This window comes from Hibiscus syriacus, unplaced genomic scaffold, assembly GCF_006381635.1.
Source record: "Hibiscus syriacus cultivar Baekdansim isolate YM2019G1 unplaced genomic scaffold, ASM638163v2 tig00116970_pilon, whole genome shotgun sequence".
NCBI classification, from domain to species: Eukaryota; Viridiplantae; Streptophyta; class Magnoliopsida; order Malvales; family Malvaceae; genus Hibiscus; species Hibiscus syriacus.
Window position 1 is genome coordinate 2,169,148 of NW_024063494.1, and position 27,055 is coordinate 2,196,202.

The 27,055-nt window shown below is 33.1% G+C and overlaps 1 protein-coding gene across 1 annotated transcript; it reads right to left on the bottom strand.

Annotated features, from left to right (window-relative positions):
* Positions 1-17,904: 17,904 nt before the first annotated feature.
* On the bottom strand, positions 17,905-19,781 carry LOC120191621 (exopolygalacturonase clone GBGE184-like). The gene is made up of 5 exons (XM_039194535.1): positions 19,362-19,781; positions 18,947-19,276; positions 18,570-18,859; positions 18,271-18,490; positions 17,905-18,156 (listed from the first exon to the last, which is right to left on the bottom strand). Exons 1-5 carry the CDS (start codon positions 19,779-19,781, stop codon positions 17,923-17,925), a joined length of 1,494 nt encoding a protein of 497 aa, XP_039050466.1. The 3' UTR covers positions 17,905-17,922.
* Positions 19,782-27,055: the final 7,274 nt, after the last annotated feature.

Consider the following 27,055-nt stretch of genomic DNA (forward strand, 5'->3'; position numbering starts at 1 on the left):
AAACATGGAACTAGAAAGCATGAGGTTAAGATTTATACCTTGATAGATAGATTTTTTATTAGTTGGTACTAACTATTTTATTTTTTCTCATTTCTTTTGTTTGCATTGCATGATCATAGCATAACCAAAAAGGTGTTTACTTGAAAGACTGTTCATCATATTGGAAAGAAATCGTAAATGGACAAAAAGTTCTATGATCAAACAAAATATGATGCGGCCAAGAAAAGACATCCTGAGGAAACTCCGAGGATAGAGAGAGCTATGCACCTAGAGATCATGTGTCCATTAAGGAGCAAGAGGAGATACGAGAAATAAGAGCATATGTCCAAGATGATGGATAGAATATCTGTTTTGGCCAAAAGAGAAGAGATTCCTGCACAGAAAGAGAGAAAGCTTAATGAACATAATCCTGCAATCTCAAATATGCAAGGGACTTCTGATCCTAATCAATTGGAGAAGTTACAGACAATCATCATCCGTATTCACAAGTCATCTGGAGATACCAAAGAAATGATGACAATTGTAAAAGCTTCTAGAGAAGAGAAGAAATCATGTAACCTGAAATCATCGAAGTTTAGTATGCTCCCGATATCTAAAACTCAGGTTCAATTTAAGACAAAAGGCGATTCTCATGTTGATGCTATACCTATCATATAAAGAGTTGTATGAAAAGTTACTTGAAGCACGAGAAGTGGATCCATATTATATAAACCGTTCCAACCTCCGTATCCAAATTGGTATGACATCAACGTTCATTGTGAATATCATGCCGAGCTCAAGGACATACCATCAAGAATTGTCTTGCCTTCAAACGCCGAGTCCAAAGTCTTTGGATCATGGAACCTTACAATTATGGTAAATGATCGACCTAGTTTGGTAATCGAGGGTCTGATAGATTAATACCAAAAGTCTTCAAAGGTAAGAATATCAGTAGGGGCGCCCAGAGAGAAGAAGATTTGCTGAGGTTTGAAGCTCAAATACGTCATTTGAAGATTGAAAACGATAAATTGAGCACCAAAATGGAAACCATACATGAAGATTTCCAGAAGGTCAGTCAAGCCTTTCAAAATGATGGTATAGGAAACACCCCAGAAGAGTGGATAGCAGGGGTCACCAAACTGAAAAAAAGTTGCAACATACATGAAGATCTTGTTCAAAAACTTTTTGAACACAAATGTTCTCTCACAAGGGAAAATGAGCAACTCCGAGAATTGACATATGAGATGAAAGAACACCAGAATGTTATGGAAGAAGCTGCAGTCCAGACAAGCAATATGGCTCATAAGATGATAAACTAACTTGGTTTTAGAGAAGAAAATAAGAAAGTTATTCCCTATATGTAAAGTTAGGACTAAAAGTTGTCCCCTACATGTAAAAGTTTTGTTTGATGTACCGAAACTTTTGTGTTCAATGAAATCTGTTCTAAGATGATCACTCTTGAGAAACACCTTTTCATACATGCATCTTTGCATTTTTCATTTTGCATTCATACTTTTATGTTTGCCTTTGAAATGCACATTTTGCATTCTTATTTTCCATTTATGCATTTTCACATTTTTATTTAAAGTATTGTTATGTACTTTAATTATAAAAACATGTAAATAATTCATGAAAGGTTTTGTAACAGTAAAAACCAAGATCATTCATTTATATTACTATACTATCATCATGAAAACAATGGAGCAATCTTATAATGGACTACAAGACCAGTGGCCAGAACAATTGACAGGGTTACCTCGTGATATAAGGAAAGAAGCGTCAGATTCAGTACCAGAATGGATCAGATCAAATTATTCAGGGAATGAATCTATAAAGAAGAGATAACTGCTAAAGAGAATTGTGCTATCAGATTGAAGAGTCGAGAAAGATAACATACCCTGGGGCATCCCACTCAAACCAAAGAATAGCCTCATTATTATTCACAATATGAGGAGAAAGTCAAGAGAGAGAAAGCAATCAGAAACATAAAGATTAGTGCCCACCACAAAGAATTAGAAGCAAGAGAGCTCAGCTTGGTTCCAGATTTGATTATTCCCCATAAATTCAAAATGCCTGATTTTGAGAAATATGATGGCACCAGTTGTCCCTTAATCCATTTGAGAATGTTTTACAGAAAAATGGAAGGATATTTGAGTTTTGATGATCTGTTAATTCACTCTTTCCATGATAGCCTTATTGGCCCAGCAGCAGTCTGGTACAATCAGTTGACCCAAGAACAGATCAAGAGATGGGTTAATCTAGCTGATGCATTTTTAGGACAATATCAGTATGTTAAAGGCATAGCTCCAACACGTATGGATATTCGAAGAATAAAGAAGAAAACCAATGAAAGATTTCAAGAATATGCCTTAAGATGGAGAGGTGGCAGCACAAGTTCAACCTCCCATGTTAAAGAGGAGATATCACATATGTTTCGAGATTCCATTTCCGCTCCTTTCTGAAAGTTAATGCAGGCAAACCCGAAAAAGGAATTCGAGAATCTTATGACAAGTGGAAATTTAATTGAGAATGTAATCAGTGAAGAAAACTCAAAAGTCACATCCAGGAGCCTGACGGATCAAAAAGCTAAAGTTGGTAATGTGAATGAGTATCACATCCAAAGTCCCCACAATTGCAAAAGAAAAGGAGCAAATAGTTGTTCGGATCGACCAAAGAAAGTTATGCGATCAAGAAAAACTTTGGAAGTATTCCAACTTCATTTCAGACTTGTATCTTCATTGGTTAAAGGTCAATACATCACACCAAGACCAACTAAAGTGACATCAAACCCTTCTGCTCATAGCTATGATCAACATAATGTTTGTAATTTCCACTTGGGGGTAAAGGGGCATTCTACAGGCAATTGTAGGCCACTGTTAAAAGAAATTAGACGCTTGTTGACAAAGGGGTTTGACACAAGAAATGATCAAGAAATGGGGGGCAAATGAAGAAAAGAACCTGATCTTATTACATACCCAACATTATAGGAATAATGAGGCATGAGGCATAAACAAGTGGAAGTGTTATCTACCACTATAGTACTTTTCTATTTTCAGCGTCCTGTTTAAACTTGTTTTTTGTTCCTTTCTACACCTTTTGTGCAATAAATAAATTTGTGTTGCTTTTAAGGTTATGAGCATTTAGTCATTTTGTAATCTTGCAGTTCTTTGAATATCAACTGGATTAAAAAGTTCTTCATGATTAGAGTTATAATCTTTGACAGAATATCAGGATTGAAACCAGAAAAACAAGGACCATTGACCTTACCTCAGAAGAAATACACCCAAACACTATCTACAATATGAGATAGCCTACTCCTATTGAAATGAATTACAAAAGGCTTGGTATTTATATATAGGAGCGTACAACATGGTGCATCATTGATGTATTACATTACAAAACCGACTAGAGTATTTTTCTATTGATAACGTTCAATGATGAACGTAATCTTCACAAATAGGTAAATCTAGTTTAAGTCAGTTGCTTGAGAATTGAATTCTAACAAAGATTTTTGAATTCCACCAAAACACCTAGACTATAACATTTCTTCTTAACAAGCTTAAGAAATTGGATTTGAACACCCATGTTATATTATACATAAGTTTGAGTTCCCTCTAGAGCAATTGGTTAATTGCCTGGCTTTATGGATAATATTCAACTAGTCTATTATACTATTATATGCAATAAAACTGTCCCTCTAGAGCAATTGGTTAATCGCCCCGGCTTTATGGATAAGTTTCAATTAACCTGATAAAAGTGATTATTATATACAATAAAACTGAATTCAGCTAGCCAAAATGGCAAATGTGTTAAAAAATGGACTAAGGGAGTTGTTATAGTCGACTTCACACTAGCACTCAGAAATTTCATTTTTAGACCGATATTTTTGCACTACTTTGATTAGATGAATCTAAATGAAAGATTTCAGAGAATTGAAATAGAAGGATTCTAGAAGGTCTAGTGATTGGCAATCCTAGTTACGTCATTTTGTACGCATCCGGTTAAAATACCAAGTCCTTAAAGTGAGGTATGTGACAAAGTTCACAAAGAGATAGAGAGGAGTGACATCTTAAATAGATGTAAACATAGAAAATAGGAAAGCCATCCTGAAATCAAACCAAATCTTGATACTTGTCAAAGAATTATAATTCTCAAACATTACAGAGTTGTTGATTCTTTTGATATTCTTTGAATTCATGCTTGATTTGATTATATTGTGAACCTGAAAGGGGTAATACTTTAACCATCAATTCATGTTCTCTAGAAGATTACATCATAGAGCCATGAAGAAGTCACTACCTGCACTCTGGTTATACCGTGATGCTGGCTCAAGTCTTGATACATCATTGCTGCTTCTTCTATGCCGATCACTTTCTTTGTCAAAATGATATCCATTATGTCATTCAGAAGATTGTTGAATTTGAGGACTTATAGCACAAAATAAGACGTTGATATAAATTCTACATTTGTATGCCGTACAGGATTCCAAAAGTTTAGATAACCAGTTTTACCATCAATTAAATCTTTTCATGGTTAGGCAAGAATATGACAGTGTGTATTTTGGAGCAGCAGAAGAGACAGTCAATGTGGCAGTCATTGCAAGGAAATGCACCAACAAAAATCGTCTAGCTCATCCTGATGATGTTTATTTCTTCCAGTAAGGTTGTTATGGGATGCCATCGACAACAAGGTTGAATCCGCCAAATCTACTCATCAATTTCTCCAATCAATCATCATTCAGTTCTTGCACATCTATTTTCAAAGATATGCCAAGATAGTAAAAGACGGCCTCTGCATCACTGATCCCAGAAAGAGACATGACATTGATACCACCGGGGAACATGTCTCTAGCAGATCATCCTCCTCGTGTATGGTTTTTAGGGAAACCTAGAAGCATTTCCACCTCATCAGGTTTAAGTGGAGCAACTTTATTCCTTCCAACCCATACTAGATTCCATTTTCGGCACTCATCAGACATACTTCTGGACACTCGAAGGTGGCTCATCGTCATAAGCTTCAAGAGCCTTACAGATCATTTCTGTCAATTTGGCACTTCCTATACATGTTTGTAAATAGTTCAACTTTGTTCTTGGATCCCAGAAAGGCCATCATTTATTTGTCAATGGAAAAATATCATGTATAGTGCGTGGAGAAAACAAGAAATCTGTTCTCAATTGACAGATTATGAATATAGCCCCTTTCAGTATAGCAGCATGAAAATGCTTTGAATCTACAAATTTTGGCTCTACATCGAATAAGTATTGTGATATTCCAGTCCAAACATTAACTGGAGCAAGTGCCACGTTCTCGTAGTAGGAATAAGGAGATCCAATAGCATCTTCTGGAAGTGTTCTTTGAGTTATCTGATCTGGTTTGGTATAAACCCCAAAACCAATCATTGGATTTGAAAGATGAATTTGCTCATAGTAGAAATAAGGAGATCCAATAGCATCTTCTGGAAGTGTTCTTTGAGTTATCTGATCTGATTTGGTATAAACCCTAAAACCAATCATTGGAATTGAAAGATGAATTGCATGATCGTCTTCATTAAGAAGCTTCTTTTCAAGCTTCCTCTGCTTCTTCCTTTTCAAAAATCATAGCCTGAGTTTCTCCTTTGCTTGTAATTAGGGTCATTGCATAATGACTTCCTATCTTCTCCTGAAAGAAGTGCGTCAGCAGCCTTAGCCATTTGAGCATCACATATAAAATCTGTCAACTCTGTAAGTGATGAATCTGGACCACATCTCTCCATGGCTATTGAAGCCTCAGCCTCTGAGAATCTCATTTTTGTCAAGTATAACAGTTTACTCTCCTCATCAGAATAAGAATTCAGGATTTCCTCGGTATCAGAAAAAAACTATCAATATCTGTGAAATCATCCTGAAAAATCACTTCATAATCAGATGAGTTGTTATCAGAATCAACATGTTGTATGGGTGCGGATTTTTGATGAGCCTGTACCACTGTATATGTAATCTTGCCATTGCATCAGATTACTATTCACATAAATTGGTTTCTCTCCCACAGAAAAGTATATTTCAGAGATGACCTTCACTGAAAGATGATAAGCCACTGTGTCAACCTGGAATGAATGATTGAATACTTCTTAAGTTTATGACAACATAAAGAGAATTTCTCCAGTTACTTGACATTGTGTTCAGTAACACCAGAATGAGAGTATTCAAGATAAACAGATTTGGGGCATGAATAAAGCCACAAGTACAACAGTGTATTGTCAAAATTAGACCTCGTGGGGATCATGATATTCAAGTCAAACAGACATTGAGAGTCAACCAGAAGCAGAATATTGGGGCATATCGAAAGCCCATTTCAGACATAAATGTTTCATGTGGGACATATTGAGGACCCATTTCAACCAGAAATAGAATATTGAGGCATTTTGAAGGCTCATAACAATATGAATATTTGGGCATTTTAAAGGTTCATCTCAATAAGAAGTAATGTTGAGCATACTTTTAGCATCTGTATCAACAAATATTGGGGCATTTTAAAGGTTCATTCAGACAAATCCATGTGGGGCATTTTGAAGGCTCAGATTAACAAGAAGCAAATGTTGGGGCATGCTGAAACCCCATTTCAATCAGAATCAAGAATGTTGATATATTTTGAATACTCATATTAGCAAATGTTGGGGTATGTTGAAGGCCCATATCATCCTGTGTCAAGATCATTGATTTGAACAAATATTTCCAATGAGACATAAAGATATGAAGAATGAAAATGGTGAAACAGTGATAGTCGAGCTGACTATACATAATTGCTTCGTTCATCAGGCAGTTACATTATGATCATGTTGTTGAACAAATGTTTACTCAACAAGTATGTTTTCAAATACCTAATCTTCTTAACCGTATGTCACATGATAGTATGTTCTTTGTTAAGCTACATTACGATTGCATGAATAAAGATGATCCCCAGGCAGACTACTCGATCCAGGGTTCAGTTCCTCAAGATCTCATCTTTGAATTTTGTATTCTATGTGTCGGTGACAATTGAAAATATTTCTTTGAGATTCATGGCAGTTAGTTTCAACCATACTATTGGGATTATGAAGCTGTTTTTCACATCAGTTTTTTACTTGATGACATTAAAGAGAGAAGCTCGACTTACATATATTAACATTTCTCGTTGTTACTGGGGTCATTATTGTTAGCCAGGCTGAACTGAGTTTTTATCTATTTTGGGTTATCATGTGCGTTTCATCCCCAGCAGCAAGAATTTCATGAACCTTTTTATGTACATGGATCCTACAGTTGATGTGTTTCTACTTCCTACAAAGATCATTATAGAAGAAAACGTGATCAGTATCACATTTGTCTTTGCCCGAGATGATATCAAGATCAGTTAGTGTCTCTATTCAATTCGACACCAGCATATCTTGTGAATTTGACCAACTTTTTGATCATACCAACATTACACTTGAATCCCCACTGAGTTTTTGTTCTCAAATGGTCTTGTGACATCATTCAAAAGCTTTGAACACTAGGCAAAGAGCTTCAATGATTGAGAACATCTGAGCAGAAGCCACAAAAAAGGATGAATGTGTTGTCAAATGTTTTATGAACATCTGAGCAGAAGCCACAAAAAAAGATGAATGTGTTGTCAAATGTTTTACGAACATCTGAGCAGAAGCCACAAAAAAGGATGAATGTGTTGTCAAATGTTTTACGAATATCTGAGCAGAAGCCACAAAAAAAGATGAATGTGTTGTCAAATGTTTTACGAACATCTGAGCAGAAGCCACAGGAAAGGATGAATGCACTGTCAAATGTTTTACGAACCTACTATTCTGATGCTGAACCAATGTTACGATCATATGGTTTCCATTTATTGATCCAAGATGAAATCTGTCTTCTTCAACCCCAAGATTAGAAGTAAGATATAATGAAGATTTCTTTCCACATAAGGGAGAGCTGAAATTTTAACAACAAGAAACTATTTGAACGACAGGTTGTGGTTAAGCATCTCGACATGATATGGTTCAAGTTGCCTTGTTCGAGAACCAATTAAATGTGGAGACATGAAAGGAATTGGAATAAATCTTCCTTATGATGTGTTTCAAGAGTCAAATCAGAACAGACTCTACCCCTAATTAATCCCCGCTGAGTGACATATCTACATCTACACTCTTCAAAGATAGATTCTCTTTTTAAAGATGATTCTCTTTTCAAAGATGAAAGCTTTATGGGATTTCTACACAAGTCCAAGCAAATAAAGTTGGTTTTATCTAAGACAAAATGGGGCATCAGGGTCATAATTTTGACTACGACAAGAGTTCCACAAGTGAAACATTTCTTCTAAGACTTAAATGAAGCAAAGAAGGCACCACGATACAAGTTGATCAGATGATTCTGCAGAAATGCAAGCTTGATAGCATAAGTTTCTACACTGATATCTAGAGGTAACCCTGGCAATAAATGATGAAGTGAAGGAAGACCAAGTTCACCACTTTGAAGTCAAATGAAGATTGCATCAACATTCATGCATTCATAAGAACATCATTTGCACAATAGACAATGCATTACATTGATACATCTGAGTGCATTCAAACATGAAGTTTTACAGATCTTCGGAAGAACAAAAAGATTCATGGTAAGAAATACCTTACAAGAAGAAGGTATTCAAAACAGTAAATACAGGAATCACGTAAACATCTGAAGAATAGATGGACGTAATCCACAAAAATGAGCATTATCTTGAGATTGGGGCATGTTACCCAATCAACATGATGTTTCCAAAAAAACATAATGAGAAAACAATTTTCATAGTTTCTCATTTTATCTTTTCTAAAATGAAATTGTTGAAAAGTAAGAAAACGATTTCTTAGTTTTTTTACTTAATAAACTATTTCCCAACATCTGAAGTCCTTCAATCATGATGTTTAAAAAGCTTCGGATCTTTTGATTTTCAAAAGCCTTTCATCTGTAAGTCCTTCTGCATGATGTTTCCAAAAAGCTTCGGGAGCTTTTTGATGTTTTCAAAGCTTAGGGTCATCTATAAGTCCTTCAGTGCATGATGTTTCCAAAAAGCCTTCGGGAGCTTTTTGATGTTTCCAAAAAGCCTTAGGGTCATCTGTAAGTCCTTCAGTGTATGATGTTTCCAAAAAGCCTTCGGGAGCTTTTTGATGTTTTCAAAGCCTTAGGGTCATCTGTAAGTCCTTCAGTGCATGATGTTTCCAAAAAGCCTTCGGGAGCTTTTTGATGTTTTCAAAGCCTTAGGGTCATCTGTAAGTCCTTCAGTGCATGATGTTTCCAAAAAGCCTTCGGGCTTTTTGATGTTTCAAAGCCTTAGGGTCATCTGTAAGTCCTTCAGTGCATGATGTTTCCAAAAAGCCTTCGGGAGCTTTTTGATGTTTCAAAGCCTTAGGGTCATCTGTAAGTCCTTCAGTGCATGATGTTTCCAAAAAGCCTTCGGGAGCTTTTTGATGTTTTCAAAGCCTTAGGGTCATCTGTAAGTCCTTCAGTGCATGATGTTTCCAAAAAGCCTTCGGGAGCTTTTTGATGTTTCCAAAAAGCCTTAGGGTCATCTGTAAGTCCTTCAGTGCATGATGTTTCCAAAAAGCCTTCGGGAGCTTTTTGATGTTTTCAAAGCCTTAGGGTCATCTGTAAGTCCTTCAGTGCATGATGTTTCCAAAAAGCCTTCGGAGCTTTTGATTTTTCAAACCTTCGGGTCATCTGTAAGTCCTACAGTGCATGATGTTTCCAAAAAGCCTTCGGGAGCTTTTTGATGTTTTCAAAAACCTTCGGGTCATCTGTAAGCCCTTCAGTGCATGATGTTTTTAACATTTCCATCCTGCTCAAAAGAAGCCAAATGAAAATATTATTTTCTTTTTCGTCTTTGCTCTATTCTTGTTAACACAAGGATGAGCAAAGAGGGGCAGCTGTAGACATCAATTTTTCATTTAAATTTATTATTATTATTAAAATTATTATATTAGTATAAATTATTATTTATTATTATTATTTATTATTAATATTATTTATATTATTATTATTTAATAAATAATTACAAAACCCGGAGCCCAATAATCAGGCCCGTTTTACACAACCAAAACCGGCCCAATCTAGTCCAGGCCTAGCAGAACCCTTTTAAGGTTTCCATCTCATCCCAGCCGCCAGATGATCTCCACCGTTGGATCTGGCAAGATCAACGGTCCAAAGTTTACAACAAGAAACCCTGCCAGAGAACGGTCCAAAGTTTACAACAAGAAACCCTAGGGTTATGATACCTAGGGACCACGCGGCCGCCGCTGTCGCCACCACCCGTACCGACGCCCATTGCCACGCCTCCACTGCCAAGTGACCCAACCAGCAGCTGCCAATGCCACTGCCAACGCTCCACCAATGCCACGCCCTCGCCAGAAGCCTCAGAAGCTTTGCTGCCATGATAACAGCGCACACGTCGCCTCTATGGTGAGTCACCAGCATAGCTTTGGTGACTCCCGAGCCTTACACCCTTGTAACCGGTCCGACGAGAGCCTCATCGAGGCTATAAAGCCATCACCTGCAAGACGAAAAAAAGATGGGAAGAAAGAACGAAGACAGAACCAACAGACCAGAGAAAACAACGACAAGATACCCAGCAAGACACAACACAGTAACGAACGCGAGCAACCATATCCAAAGAAAACGAAAGACAGAAGGAGAGAACGGAGAAGAAACTCACCATCGAAGAGCTGCCGAACCACGTGGAACCACGTGGAATCAAAAGTTCGGAGGTAAAAAATTAGATCTATAAGAACCTAAGGGTTTTAGGGAAAACAGACCGGAATCGGTCTTAGGGCGTTTAGATCTATATTTTAGGTAAATTTGGGAATTTTCGGCCACCGGAGGCGGTGGCCGGCGGCGGAACTTGCAGCGGATCATGGTTGCCGGCCGGTGGTCAGCTCTCTCTCCGGGGAGAGAGTTTAGAGAGAGCAGAGAGAATTTCTCTCTCAGAGAAAGAAAGAAAAAAGAAATGAGAAAAATGGCACATAAGGGCCGGCCGATTGGGAATTTAAAACCCTCCCCAAACGACGTCGTTTTGGGGAGGGTATTTCTGTAATTTCATAAAGGGTAAACCCCGTCCGCAGTACTCCAAATTGTATACCTTTCAATTTAGCACTAAAAGCAATTTTTGATTATTTTATTTAGTCTTCTAATTTTATTTTATTTTAATTTAGCCTTATTAATATATATATATATATATATAGGTAAATATCCAATTTAGTCCCTTATAGTTTAGTATTTTTTATTTTAATCCGTATTAATTAATTAGGTTAAATTACACTATTAACCATTATCTTTCATAATATTTCAAATTATTATCTTTATTTTTGATACTTTATATTTAGTTTTATAATTTTAATTTCTTTTATTTTGATCATTATTTAATTACAATATTATTTTGTTATCACTTTTATATTTTAATTATGGCTTAATTATTATTTTATTATTATCTTAGTCTTATAAATATATTTATATTAAATATTATAAAAATTAATTTTTTAAATCATTTTTATGAAAAATTATTACATTTTTAATATTTAGTTATTAATATCGAAGAAAAGAGCTGTCTTAAAGCACCTAGAAGCCCTTTTCTGATATTTCTAAATAAATAAATATTTTATACATATTAATATATTTTCTTTAAATTATTTGAAATAACATAATTATGAATTAAATATATTTTGAATTTTTAAATTTCTAATAGAGACAATTTATAATTAAAAAGTACCAATTTGGGCGTTGTAGGGGTGCTAATCCTTCCTAAACGTAACCGACCGAATCCCTTTTTTATTAAAAAGAACGAATTTTTGGTTAAAACGCATAAGTTTATCTTTTAATTGATGTTTTCTTAAAAACTCTTTTAAAATATATTTTTTAGGTATTCGACCTACCTGACCCAAAAGGCCGATGGCGACTCCCAAATTATTTTCAAAACCATTTATTCACATCACTTTTCCCGTCAAGTAAATATTTCGTGCCCGGACGAAAACCGGTTACGACAAGAACAAGAGGGTGTTGGGGATGGAAAGGGTGAGCAATGTCTGAAGGTACCTCCGCACATTTTTTATGGAGTGAAAATCCACATTCCGGACAGCTGAAGCATGGACCGGACACAGTCTCTCCACATCTCCCGCAATGAGCTTCTTTGGTTTCATTGCTCCTCTCCTCGCTGAACACCATTGGATGTTGGTGCCCAAAGTTCTGAGACTCCATCTCTAACTCTCTTTTTTTCTTTATGTTTCAACTCTGACTGAGATCGTGTGTATAAGATTATCATGGTTTTCAGAACCCACATACTAGGGTTTATATTCAACTTGTGATTCCTTGAAATCTTGAAAATAAGGAAAAGTATATACTCTTCCTTTTCCTTTATTTTAATTATATCTATATTTAAGATTTGATATTATATGTAACTGCATATATTTATAACATAGTGGTTAATAAAAAGGTTTATGATAAAATCTTTTGAGTTTTTTTGTTAATTTCGATAATGAGTAAATTAAGTCTTTTAGTAAACAAAATAATATTAATGATAAATTATAGTGAATTAAATTTAAATCGATTCTCGTATTCTTTGAGTGAGCAACAAAATGAGTGGAGATCATTTAAGTTACAAAGTTTAGAATCAAAATTTTATGTTGCAAGTTTAGGATATTTATAAAATAATTCTAAATTTCACACGTAAGATATTTATATTTATTCATTCATTTGAAACACACAACTATTGTTGAATTATATAATTTTATAACTGTTTTTAAAGAGCTAAAAGGATAGATTATTTCCTTGAAATGTTTGAGATTCTCCCTTATTTTGAAAGATACGCCAATCTCCTATTTTCAGGGTATTGCACTTGGGGCTGCCCGTCCCTTCTTTATGAGGCGGGATTAAAGTATTTTGTAAGTTTGGAATCAAATATTGTTGTAAACTGAACCGAATAAAAAATAGAGATAATTATTTTTTTTGTTTAATTATCAGTATCTAATTTATAGTTTATTTATCAGTACCAAACAAATATTACAAAATTTCATTATATAAATAAAATTTAGTGTCTCATTTCACTAAACTAATTAATTGTTTGTGACAATTACTAGTAACTTAAACGTGCATTGCTGACATTCAGATTAGGAATGAGTCTACAACGCACGTCACACACAGCAACACACCACTAAAGTTATGTATCAAAATAAACCACACAAAAATTGTCCTTATTATGTAAATATTAAAAGTATAGTGATTTATTTCAAATTAATAATTTATTAAAATTTAATTTTCTAACACCCTAATTTTGTCTAAACATCCCAAATCAGATTTTGTCTGAACATCCCAAATCAGATTTGAGGGGGATCAAAGACCAATTCGAAATTGTATAAATTAATACAATTGATATTGGATCGGTTGCATTGGATTAGGGAAAATCATGGAGAAATGCTGGCAATGAATGATGGGCTTCAATTTTTGCTTAGATGGGAATTTAAGGTCCAAATTAAAACATTTGTGGGCCAAAATCATTTAGAAACTCAAATTCTTTCGTCAAAAGTCCAAAACAATTCGCACACTAAAACCCAAAGTCCAAATTAAAACCCTATATTATTATAAATCCACAAATTTAGACTACTCAAATCCAAATGCAAAACTTGGAGCCCAATATGTTTGTAAGATAGGAAAACCCTAATCCTAAATGAAGAAGATGCTGCCGCCTCGTCCCTCGCTGCTTCCCTGCTCCACGCCAACAGCGCACAATGATCCCCCCTCCACGCGCGTGCGATAGCCTCCACTCAGCCCCACAACAGCATCGAATCAGCGACTCATCAGCACATATTGACAAACACGAAACAAAACCAAAATTGTAAACTCTTCTTTTGTGATTCCTTCAAATCTTGAAAATAAGGTACTCTTCCTTTTTTTCTTATCTTTTACCACCTTTTTATTTTACCACCATTAACAGTGAATGTTGATGGAGCTTTTTCTACTGTTACAGGCTGCCGCTGTTGGTCGCGACGATCATGGCTTGGTGGTCTCTGGACAGGCTTTTTCCGTGTCAAATTGCTTGTCTTCCTGCATAGTTGAGGCACAAGCTCTATCTACTGGGATTAAGCTTGCAGTGGATCTCACCACCCTTTATTTTAATTATATCTATATTTAAGATTCGATATTATATGAAAATGCATATATTTATAACATAATGGTTAATAAAAAAATTATGAATTAATTTTAAAACTGATAAAAGTTAAGATTGATAAAAGGATTTGGAGGTTTTATTTAATTTCAACAGTGAGTAAATTGAGTCTTCCGGTAAACAAAATAATATTACTAATATATGATAGTTAATTAAATCTAAATTTGATTTTTTTATTAATCTAGGATAAGAATAAGACTATTTGTTTAAAGATAACTCTCAACCATTTGACATTAAACGTTCACATCCCAGATATTCATTGTGCTAGAATCCAGAACCTCAAAAAATAACAAAAATTCTTTTAATACCGAGATCTCTTGTTCGTGTTAATTCTCTTATCTTTTACCATCTTTTTTATTTTAATTATAGCTACATTTCATCTGGTATTATATGTAATGTATATTTATAACATCGTGGTAATAAAAAAGTTATGAGAAAAGATTGAGATTTTGTTTAATTCGATAATGATAAATTAAGTCCTTCTAGTAAACAGAAAAAATATTACTAATATACTATAGTAAATTTGATTCTCGTATTCTTTGAGTGAGCAACAAAATGATTAGGGATCATTGGAAAAGGGTAATTTTAGCCCCTGTAGATCTAATTTTCACTTTTGTACATATCGTATTTTCACGTCAATTTAACCCTCGAAGTTACTCAATTGCATACAAAAATTCTTTTATTACCGAGATCTCTTGGTTCGTGTTAATTCTCTTATCTTTTACCATCTTTTTTATTTTAATTATAGCTACATTTAACATCTGGTATTATATGTAATGCGTATATTTATAACATCGTGGTTAATAAAAAAGTTTATGAGAAAAGATTGAGGTTTTGTTTAATTTCGATAATGAGTAAATTAAGTCTTCTAGTAAACAGAAAAAATATTACTAATATACTATAGTAAATTTGATTCTCGTATTCTTTGAGTGAGCAACAAAATGATTAGGGATCATTGGAAAAAGGGTAATTTTAGCCCCTGTAGATCTAATTTATCACTTTTGTACATATCGTATTTTCACGTCAATTTAACCCTCGAAGTTACTCAATTGCATTATTTTATATTCTATCTCTCACTTAAAACCCTAAATTGAGGGTTTTAAGTTAGAGATTAAAGTTTATGATTTAAGATTTAGGGTTTAGGATTATTAATGTAGGGTTTTAAGTTAGGGGTAGAGAATAGAATGATACAATTAAACAACTTTGAGGGCTAAATTGATGCGAAAATACGATAGGAACGAAAATGATAAATTGAATTTACTATAGGGGCAAAGTTGACCCTTAAGCCGGGATCATTTAAGTTACAAAATTTAGATTCAAAATTTTATGTTACATTGAGTTGCAAGTTCAGAATATCTGATATTTATAAAATAATTTTAAATTTTATATTTAAGATATTTATTCATTTGAAAGACACAAACTACATAAAATATTGTTGAATTATATAAATTATAACAAATTTATAATATTTTTATAATTGTTTTTAAAGAAATAAAAGCATTGATTATTTCCTTGAAATGTTTGAGATTCTCCCTTACTTATTTTTGAAAGATATGCCAACCTTTTATTTTCATGGTATTGCACTTGGGACTGCATCCTTTTTAAGAGGTACGATTTAAGTATTTTTTAGGTTTCGAATCAAATATTGTTGTAAAATAAACCCATCGAAAGAATTAAGAAAACAGAGATAATTATTAGTATTTTTTGTTTAATTATCAGTATCTAATTTATAGTTTATTTATTAGTACGTATCAAACATTATAAAAATTCATTATATAAATAAGATTTAATATCTCATTTTACTAGACTAATTGATAGTTTGTGACAGTTACTAATAACTTAAACGTGCATTGCTCACATTCGTATTAGTGTTTGATATAATTCAGTATATTCGACAAATATATATATATATATATATATATATTTGTAAAAGACAAATATATTATATTTTTATATACATTTTTATGTACATTTATAATAACATATTCAATATGAGTACTCACATATATGTCAGATTCTTTAAGTTCTCAGGTTTGTGTATTATGAATGTCAGGTTTGTGTATCATGAATGTCAGGGGTGTAAACGTTTAATATAAAAATGTTAAGAGTTGTCTTTAAATAAATATTATCTTGTACTTACCCAGATTAATTCCAAAAAAATATATGTTAGATAAAATTTTAAAGTGAAAATTGTGAATAAAATATCTTAATTGTGACTGATTTAAAAGTGCATTCCTCACTATTGTCAATTTTTTTCATCGTACTTTTAAATTTTATCCTTACAGTTGTTTAGTTACATAATTATATTTGAATTTTTGCTTTAGATTTATGTGTTGCGTAATTGTAAGATATGTTCTAAGATCTGGGTTTCACTTGTATGAGATGAAAATGGGTTGTGCACAATCAAAGCAATGGTCGACACAATGAATTCTCTTTAAGATTTAAATTCATACTGAATTCTCTTTAAGATTTAAATTCATGGGATCAAATAGATGATCTAAAAATTTTAGGTATAATGACGGTCAACAATGACAGTCGGCGTAGTGATTGATTTACGAAAAACGATTACTGAAATCCGAGTTGATACTTATATAATTAAAAATTAATAAAAGTATGTCAAGTTATTTCAAAATAATAATAAAAGTGTCAAATCAGCATAAAATTAGAGAAAATAAAAGTTGAATGACAAAAAAAATTCAATTGTTTCAAGTTTAACAATTAAATTGAAACTTTTTAAATTATAGTGAGCAAAATAGGGAGAGTAAAGTTTAGTGAGAAAATTTATAATTTACCCTAAATTTGAAAATTAAAAAAATTAAAATAAGGGTAAACTACAAATTTAATACTTAAACTATCATTTTAATCTTGTTTTAGTATTTAAACTTTTAATTTTTTTAAATCATACATAATGTTTATTTTTTGTTTCATTTTGATATATATTCCTTAAAAAATGAAGCAAGAGATCCTGTATTTTTTATGAGTAAATTACATAATTCATCACTCAACTATTTTCTCACTCTTATTTTGGTTGCTAAAGTTTAAATTTTTTTAAATTAACCATTCAACTTTTAAATTGCTCGTGTTTTAATCACTCTAATTTATTTTATTTATAAGACGTTACTTTGTTGAGTCTCTCGTTTATTAAAAAAAATATAAAATGATCCCTCAATTAGGATGTTCTTTTATTGAGTCATTCGATAATTAAAAATTACGAAATGATCTCTTGTCTATAAAGTGTTATTTTGTTGAGTCCCCTGACTTTTAAAAGTTATAAAATGGTCACCCGATCATTCGTATGTTCCAAACTAATCATTTTTCATTGAAAAACTGATTGTCATTTACGCTGAATATTAACTTACTGACTAAAATATAATGAAATTAATGGAAATTTTAAATTGAACATGTATGAGAAATAACTTACTAGGTACCTATCTCATTCAAATTTTTTTTCCCAAAATTTTCTATCAAGTGACAAAAGTTATTTAAAAGAATTAACTTTTTTATATACAAAAATATCTAATTATAACCTCAAAATCCTTAAAAAAATGAGGATCTTATAATAAATCTATATATTTTAAATGTCGTAACAATAACTATACCAATCGGACTAAAACGCAATCGAAGATTATATGTTTTCAATGCGTCCTAAGCCTAACTCAATTGGTTAACATGTACTTTCACTTTTGTACACTACTACATCCACTGCCTTCTATCTCAGAAAAAAAAAAACATTGAGATATTGAATGCCACGCGCCACCACTAACTGCACGGCGGAGGGCTTTGAGTCCCGGCGTAGATGACTTTGGCGTTGGTGCAGTTAGAACTGAATGGCCGGGGATCATTTGGCCGGCCAGAGTACTCCAACTTCACATTCTTTATCTCAACGCCACTGCAAGGATTTACTTTACTGCAAAGCAATTGCACTGCAATTTTGCTCACCGAAGTTCCCCTGATGTTTTCGAAGAGAACGTCGCTAATGCTCACTCTCGATGCCTGATAGCGATCGGAAAACCAAAGCCGAAGCCAACAAGCTCGATTTAGTTTAGGGTTCATAGGGATAAATTGATGCTTGTTCAATATTTGGGAGGGAAGAAAATCTTGAATTACCTGAGCAATGGCCCTGTTTCCGTATTCTTGGTCTATGATAATCGGGTTTGCTACGTTTTCCAGGATCAGGTCCTTGAAAAAGATATTCGATGCTTTACTCGGCGAATCAGTTTTATACGTTTTGATTCGAGCTCCGTTCGTTGTTCCCTTTAGAGTGCTGTTCGTCACGGAGATCTGGCTAACGTCGGCCTCGTCGTCGTAATGGCCTAGACTACCGATGCTGTCGAAGATCGACGGATGAGCGGAACGTTTCATGTTTGAGCTTGTGGAAACGAAAAAGGAAGTGTAAATTTATGTACCTGAAGCCATGTCCAGGTCCGCACGTTACATTCTTGATGCTGATTTCGCTGGTTCCGTGGATTATCGAGACGCAGTCGTCGCCAGTGGCGATGACACTTTCAGATATTTCTATCTTGTTGGATTTGCTAATGTGGATGCCGTCAGTGTTGGGACTATTTCCGGGGGCTTGCACGTTAACGTTGTAAATCTTAACGTTTGAGCTAACGGTGACAAAAATATGGAACCCTTTCGCATCGACAGACTTTATCCCGCGGATGATCGTATCATTCACCCTGACGAACTTCATATTCTGCATTTTGATTCCATGAACCAAAGAATTGTTAAAAGTTCTTCAGTGTATGTCAATCTAATATTAGGGTGGCAATTCGAAGCTTACGGAGGGCAGTCGGACGCATTTCGACTTATGGGCACAGTCGTTGTATTTCCACGTCAAAGCTCCTTGTCCGTGGAACGTACCATCACCTGTTAGAATCACTCCGTTCTTCAAGGACTGAAATGTGATCCAATCTGTATTGTCGGCTCCGCCGGTGAAATACGAAATGTCGGATTGCGCCTTCACCATCCCTTCGGCTTGAACAATTAGAGGAGATGGATTGAAGCAGGGGCCGGAAAATAGGACCGGTCCTATTAAGAAGTTCCCTTTAGGGATCACCATCATTGCATCCCCACGGAAATTGCATGCAGCTTTGAAGGTCCTAATGAAATTCTGCAACAAATCACAAACTCAATCAAACACCACCACCATGACATACTCATGGAACAAGAAACAAGAGTGTAAAACCGAAACATACAATCGAACTATCCGTCTTTCCGTCGGCTTTTGCACCGTAGTCTAACACATTAAAACTTTTGACATCGGACCCTACTTTACCAACACCAACATCTTTAGTTTTATCTAAACCATCCCCTACTTTACCGGCATCAACATCTTTAGTTTTATTCGAAGCATCGTCTACTTTATCAACATCAACATCTTTACTTTTAGTTGAAACGTCGTCTACCTTATCATCGCCAACATCTTTACTTTTATCCGAAGCATCATCTACCTTATCAGCACCAACATCTTTACTTTTATATTTACTTTTATTTGATTTTTTAGAAGCACCGCCCTCATTGCCCTCATCGAACGGACGTCCACCTTCGCAACCGTCGCAAATCACTAAGCACAAGAGAAGAACCGCGGTTATTCGAGTTCTAGTTACGAATGCCATCGATGTCACCCCAACTAAGCTACAAATTTCTCTTTTTTTCCTAATAAAGAAACAGATTAATTGGTGGAAAGTGCTGATTGATTCTTTATAATATTTTAGCCATTGAAGAAGAACAACTCTTGCCTCAAGTTTTACCATGGGGAAGGACTAAATTGTCGGGAAAAATGTAGTTTCGTCGCTTAAAGTTTCGTCGCCTTTTGTCCTAAATTTAGCTTTTTTATGTATCCCTTGTGAGTGATTAGAGGTCTTTTGTTCGTGAAATTATGAATGATTTAGAGAAAAATCAGTACAGATTTAAATCGATGGATATACGTATTTAAATATCGAAAAATCTAAATAATTAGATTTTTTTTAAAAAAAATTATATAAACCAATTGGATAACACTACGTTAACAGTAGCGAATACAGAAAAATTTAAATTGGATGGGTTGATATGATTATAATAAAATATTTATCTAACATAATTTATATCTATTTTAAAATTTTAAAATATAGTAACTATATATATTTAAACTTAATCTAGAGAAAATTTCTACAACGCTCGTTGAGTGTTGACGAGCACGGTAAGCGATGATCACCTTAAATTAAATTATAAAATCATTCAATCATAAAGTACTCAAAGTATAATTATAATTTAGTTAAAAATTAAAGTGTAATTTAATTAAAATACAATAATTCTAAAAAATAACTTTTTATAATTTTTTTAATCAAATTAATTCAAATATAAATTTGGGAAATTTATAAACCCTAATTTATTTCAATATCTTTTAAGTCACAGTCACCGATGTCGTCGATGTCACTGCCGTCTTTACCGCAACCATCACTAGTGCAATCAATCCCTAAAGTAAGTTTTATTAATGATCCCTAACTCTTAGTGTAATTAGAAAACCCTAATAATCAAATTAAGTATCATATTTACTAAATTACAACTCAAATTAGAACAATTGAACCCTAATTTTTACATTTGTGTCATATTTGGTAAATCCAATATCAATTTCCCGATTATTGTCCCACCTTTCGTACCGGTACACTGGTTCGTTCGTATCAGTATACAGGCATGTCAATATCGGTACCCTATGCGTATTGGTACGATATATGTACACTATTTTGGTATTGAATACGCATACCGATACTCCATATAAGAGTATCAGTACTGGTAGTTTTTTCGTGCTTTGTGTTATGTTAAGTGTGCAGGCTTAGATTTTATCTTTTTCACGTAGATGATGAATCTAAACTTAACACCTTCAAAACAACTTAAGATGATGGAGTGTAAGCGTCTTATCAATATGAATTCGTAGAAGACAAAAAATGAGGTATGTGCATTATAATTAACTGAAATTTAAGCAAATTCAATAAAGCAACAACTCGTACCATAAAGAAGTGGCCATAAACTGGAGAGTCTTGGTTGTCTTAACCAATTTGAAAGATCATTTAATGTATTTGAAATAGCTGAATTTTGGGTTGTTCGAATAAATGTGCTACCGAAACAGAATTTGTAACTTGTTATTCTCTTACCTAGTGGACAAGGATTTACCTCCGTGGAAAAGATCATTCATTCGAATCCGCATGAAAGCCCAACTCCATTGCATTGCCAGAACCATGTTGTATATTTGAAATAGGTTGAACTCCCAAGTGATAAAAGTAAAGAAGAACTTGTTTTTTTTATTACCTTCCTCGCGTATATAAGAACTTGTTTTTTTTATTACCTTCCTCGCGTATATATAAGATCGAACTCATTCGATTTCTAAAACGGATTACTAATCCTTAACTTTTCGAGGAAACCTTCATCAATGGTTGTGAATGACTAATTTTTCTCAATCTTTTCGACCTTGGTTCCGTAGGAGCAAGTTAGAAAGATTGAGAAATAGAACAATCTGATTTGATTCGTTTTCAATAACCATGAGATCGGACTTGAACCGAGATGCTCTAGCACTACTTAAGAGCAGTGTCTGTACCAATTTTAAATCCTTATCACTTAATTTTCGAATTTTTGGGAATATATTAGCTGATGAATTAGTAGTTGTTGTTCTTGTTTCTTTAGTACCTTCAGTCGTTCCTATATCTGTCATGTTTCTTGGATTATTTACAAGTGGGATTCAAGCTCTTATTTTTGCAACTTTAGCTGCGACTTATATAGGAGAATCAATGGAACATCCCTTGGTTGATAGTAGTGGGTACAATACAAATAATTTAGAAAAAAAATTGAAATAAATCCAATGATTAAATGTATATTAAATGGATTAATGGATTTTTTTTGTAAATTAGGAATGAGAAGTGGCATAAAAGGTATGATCCATGAATATTGATATGCATGCTCTATAAAAACTTTTTTCTTATTCTTTCTTACTTAATTAATCATTTCTGACTCAGTGACTCTTATCTCTTTTGATTGAATGATTGAAAGGGAGTGATGATTTTTTGTCGATATATATTATGTAATATTTATTTATTTATTTACTTTATGTGCATATAGTAAAAATATGAAGTTGTACATCAAGAAAAATATAAGAACTCTTTATCAAAGTGATCACAAGTTCGAGGCACTCATTAATTCGGTCCAAAATATTGAAAATTATTTTTCTATAATAAATGGTCAAATTAAAGAATTAAAAGGTCAATTTAAAAAATTGAATGGCCAACTTAAAAAATTAGTGAGCATATTAACACATAGTAATATGAAAAGTTCATTAAAGGAGGACGCTTTAAATAATAGAGCAAAAGAGACAAATTTTTATAGCGTTTCATTGAAAGATGATAGTTTAGAGAATAAATCACATATGAAAGAAGAATTAGGTGTCGTATCATTGAAGGAAGAAATCGAGAGTGGTATTAAAAAACTGAGTCCGTCTCCATTTATTAATTGTGATTGTGATTATTCTTCTCCCTTATTAGAACCTACGGGCTAAAGAAAACTTCAAGTTAATTTTGAAGACAACATCAAGACTGATAGTGATGGTTTTCCAAAAATTCCGGTTGAAGTTTTTAACTTTCAATTTAGTGCCAATCAATTTCCTAGTTAATTAGTTACATTGAAGGATACTCCAATAATTAAAAAAATGGAGCCGAAAATATCAAACGGTCCTAAAGCTTTGTCAAAGATTAAAGTCTCCCAACAGAATAAGTGTGTGAGATGTTCAACTGCATGTATTGATTTTGCTGATGACTCGAAATTGCAAGATATGACATCGAAAAAAAGAGTTAGAACATCTAAAGTGCATACCAAGGTATGCATACCTCATCATTCTTTATTGGTTATATTTCATGTTTATTTTAATGCAGTAGAAATATTTTTATGAGTTAAATGTTTTTCATGCAATATAAATACGAGGTTGGTGATGTATTAGTAAAAGATTTAAAAAAATGGATACAATAAGTGATGTGTACAAGCAATATTTGGAGTTCTTAACGGCCGAAGAACGCAGAATTTGTACGAATGTTGCTACTTGGAATAATACATCAAACGCTATTTACATGGTTAAGAATAATATGTTGGACGTTGCCAATGTTCGCAGTGTTTTTCCATAGAAGTGGTTATCTGATTGAGTATTATAGATTAAATTAATAAATATTTTACATGGTCAATATTTATTATTTTGACCATTATTAATACAAGTGTTTGTATTGTTTTTAAATATTTCATAGTTTATCGAACTCTATCTATTCAATTTGTACTTAAGAGAAGAACCTATGCGAAAGAAGTTATTTCTGCCTGTATCCTTTCAGGTAAAAAAAATTATGAACTAGGGATCACATTATTTTGTGGGTATATATGTTAATAACATTTTCTAATTTAATGTTTCTTCATAATATCCTTACGGATTACACAAATGGTCAGAAGATGAGAAAAAGTTATAGCATTGTCAAATTTCATACCCGATGGATAGATGACTTTATGCGTATTGATAGTAGTAATGTTGAACATGTATATTTATAATTTGTTTTTTGCTTGTATGTAGTTGCTTGTATTTTTAACTCACATTATTTTGCAGGTATATGTGTCTTTACATGATATACAAGGTAATCTTTAGTTTTTATTAGTTGTTGATGTTGTGGAGGGACATAATTGCATTTTAGACTCTCTTGGCGTCAATGAAATACGTAAGAATATTACAGAAAATATTGTAATTTCTTTATTCATTTATAAGAACTAATAGAATTTGTGTAGTTTTTAAATATAAATTTCTTAATTTTGTTTTGACTTATTATAACAGTTGAGTAAAGCGCCAGTTATGTATAATGGTCATGCTCATTTGGGTAGATTATTTGAAGATGTTATAAAATTTTCAATCCATTTTCTTGACTTATGATAACCGTCGTTTTGCTATCAAAATAATTCTGACTTCTTAAAATATTATAGGGAAGCAGGGTCGATCCACCAGGACTATGGTTTTTTTGATTTAATAAAACTGTTTCTTGATTTTAGGAAAAGATAGAATTTCAGGTAAAGTAGAAAATGTACAATAAAATAAATAATTATAAAAAAGGAAAAATAATAAAATAATAAATATTAATAGTAATTAATATAAAAGGAGATTTTTAAAAATTGTTTTTAAAATAAAAGATAATAATTAAATAAAAGAAAACAATTAAATAAATAATTTAAAGAGATTGAGATAAAGAGAAATTTATAGTGAAAGTAGCCTCAGACTTCAGCTTTGCCTCAAATTCCTCGGATCATCGAAACAGATTTTTACTTCAAGATTCAAGTCGGCTTACAAGGACAATTCTTTTACTGCTGACTCGGATTATGTTGTTTCAACAATAACTGATTCTGATCTCAGTTTCCTCTTAGCAAACAATTTTGCTAAGTGTATTCTCGGGAAGTTGAATATGCTTCAATGAACAAATCATTCTTCAAACGTTAACCATAACAATATCCGAACCAATGTCAAAATCGTTTTGATTTGAAAAGTAAGCTCATAAAACATAGAGAAAATCCGAAGCGATTTAAGTACCTTATAATTCTCACGTTTGGAATTGAGCCTTCACTTTAGTCTTCGACTTGAAAGAAAATTTGCTAAGCATGACCAATGCCATACTTAGCATAATTGAAAATGAAATTCTAAAAGAAAATATGAGTATGTGAAAATAGAGAGAAAGCTAGAGAGAAAAAGAAGATTTTATTCTCAGATGAGAGAGATAGGTTTATAGGCTTACCCTTAGAGGGTATTTATAGCCTTCAAATTCCTAAAAACAAGCTAAAACATCTTAAATCCTAATTAAAACACTTAAAACTATTTAAACTAAAATAACTAAAAATTAATATTTAAAATAATATTCAAAATCCTAATTAAAATACTAAAACCTATTTAAACTAAAATACCTAAAACAAGGATAAATATAAAAATAATATCCTAAAACTTAATTAAAATACTAAAACATATTTAAAATAAAATACAAAGATAAAATATAATGTTTAAAATATTATCCTAAACTTGAGTTTAATTCAAATCCGAATTCCAGTCAGCTTTGATTCCGAAAATAAATAAATAACTACAAAATTCTGTCTTTTTTGTGCAATTTCCATAATCTGATGTACTGCACAGCAAAATGAATCAAAACGAACAATTAAGCCATAAAAACTAATGATTAAGGAGTAATTTAAAAGCAAAATATTAACTAAATTAAGCACTTATCAAATTCCCCCTCACTTATTCAATGCTGGTCCTCAAGCATTCATAAATTAATACGTCCAAATCACAAGTTGTCATCTTCAATTTCAATTTATTCCTCAAACTTCCAATCGAACTAAGTCCATGATATTTGCCAAATTCAAGTAGCAATCAAGAAAGGTATAACCAAGAAAATTTAAAGTAAGCAAGATATCTCAATTAATTGCCAACTTTAATGAAACATGACTCAATACCTCACAAAGATTCACACATATCCGCTCAAAGTGTTTGGGGTAAATGAAATCGCTCAAACGAAACTAACCAAAATATTACCATAGGCTTGGAATCCAATCAAGTCTCCACTACGAAAAATGAACATAATGCAATAATCAAGGGGTCTTTAAACAAGATGTAACGAGGCTTAGGTTATGGTAGGGAAAGGCCGAAAAGAAAGGTTTAAAATACCGAAACAAGAGATCAAAATAATTAAGAACAATCCATGAATTAACATGAAGCGCAATGAAGAACAAAACAAGGAAAAAGAATATATTCAAGACAATTGAAGCAATCAATTTTTCCTTCTTTTTTTTTTCCGAACAAAGGGTCTTTTTTCCTTCTTTTTTTTGTTGTTCGAAACAATGAACAACTTTTTTTTCCGTTTTTTTGAAACATTGAATTTTTTTCGTGGAACAACAATGATACAAGATCTCAAGTCTCGGCAAGGGTGTGAAAAGAGAAGAAAAATAAAAAGAAAGGCTTCGGGTTTAATTATGAGGTGTAAAACAAAGAAAGGGAAATTGACTCAAATGTGGTTCACTAGTGGATATATAAATGGGTAGGCTTTTTGGGAAGAGTGGGTTTATCCTATGTGCCCCTAGTACATTAAAACTTTACGTTTAACATATAGTCTCGATATGCATTGTGATTACAAATTCTAGAATATCCTAATTTGTTCGGCACACACAAGTCAAACAATGAGCAAGAAAGAAAATGTATGCTCGTTAGGCTCAAATCTCACAAGAAAATTTTATATGCATTGAGTCAAGTTCATCTCTATCGACAAAAGCATGAAATATCAATATTCAACAAAAATTCACCAGCTATATCAATCACCAATCATGCAAATTAAATTCGATAAAAAAACATGGTCATAATCCAAAAGGAAGCAAGAGTATAAAGCGAAATTCAAGACTAGCAACCAACGATCCCAACATATCAAAATTAGAATAACTCAGTTTCAAACAATTAAACAAGTCAAGGAAAATTTGACACATGTTTATTCTTCCCCCTCACTTAATTTGTTTTGTCCCAAAACGTATGTCGAATTTAAAAACAAGGAGAGGGAAAATGAATACTCCCCAATCTAGTGGCGACAGCGGCCACTGTCATGTCGAGATGAGCCCGGGTGAAGGTAAGAAATATTCAATCGTAATTTGAAATGGGTTGCCTTCCATCAAGCGCTTTTGTTTAACGTCGATAGCTCGATGACCTGATTTTTCAAAGTGTGGGTTCCTCTAAGTTGATTTCTTCAATTAGACCAACATGAGCATTTTCATAATACATCTTTAGTCTTTGACAGTTAACTTTAAATTGAACTCCTGAGTTATCTTCAACTTTAACAGCACCGTGGGGAAATACTTGAGTTACTGTAAATGATCTGAG

Coding starts and splice junctions, on each gene's coding strand:
- LOC120191621 (XM_039194535.1), bottom strand. CDS start 19,781: ATGGCATTCGTAACTAGAACTCGAATAACCGCGGTTCTTCTCTTGTGC. Junction 18,860..18,946: donor AATGCGTCCGACTGCCCTCC/GTAAGCTTCGAA, acceptor ATCAAAATGCAG/AATATGAAGTTCGTCAGGGT. Junction 18,491..18,569: donor GGACCTGGACATGGCTTCAG/GTACATAAATTT, acceptor GATCTTCGACAG/CATCGGTAGTCTAGGCCATT.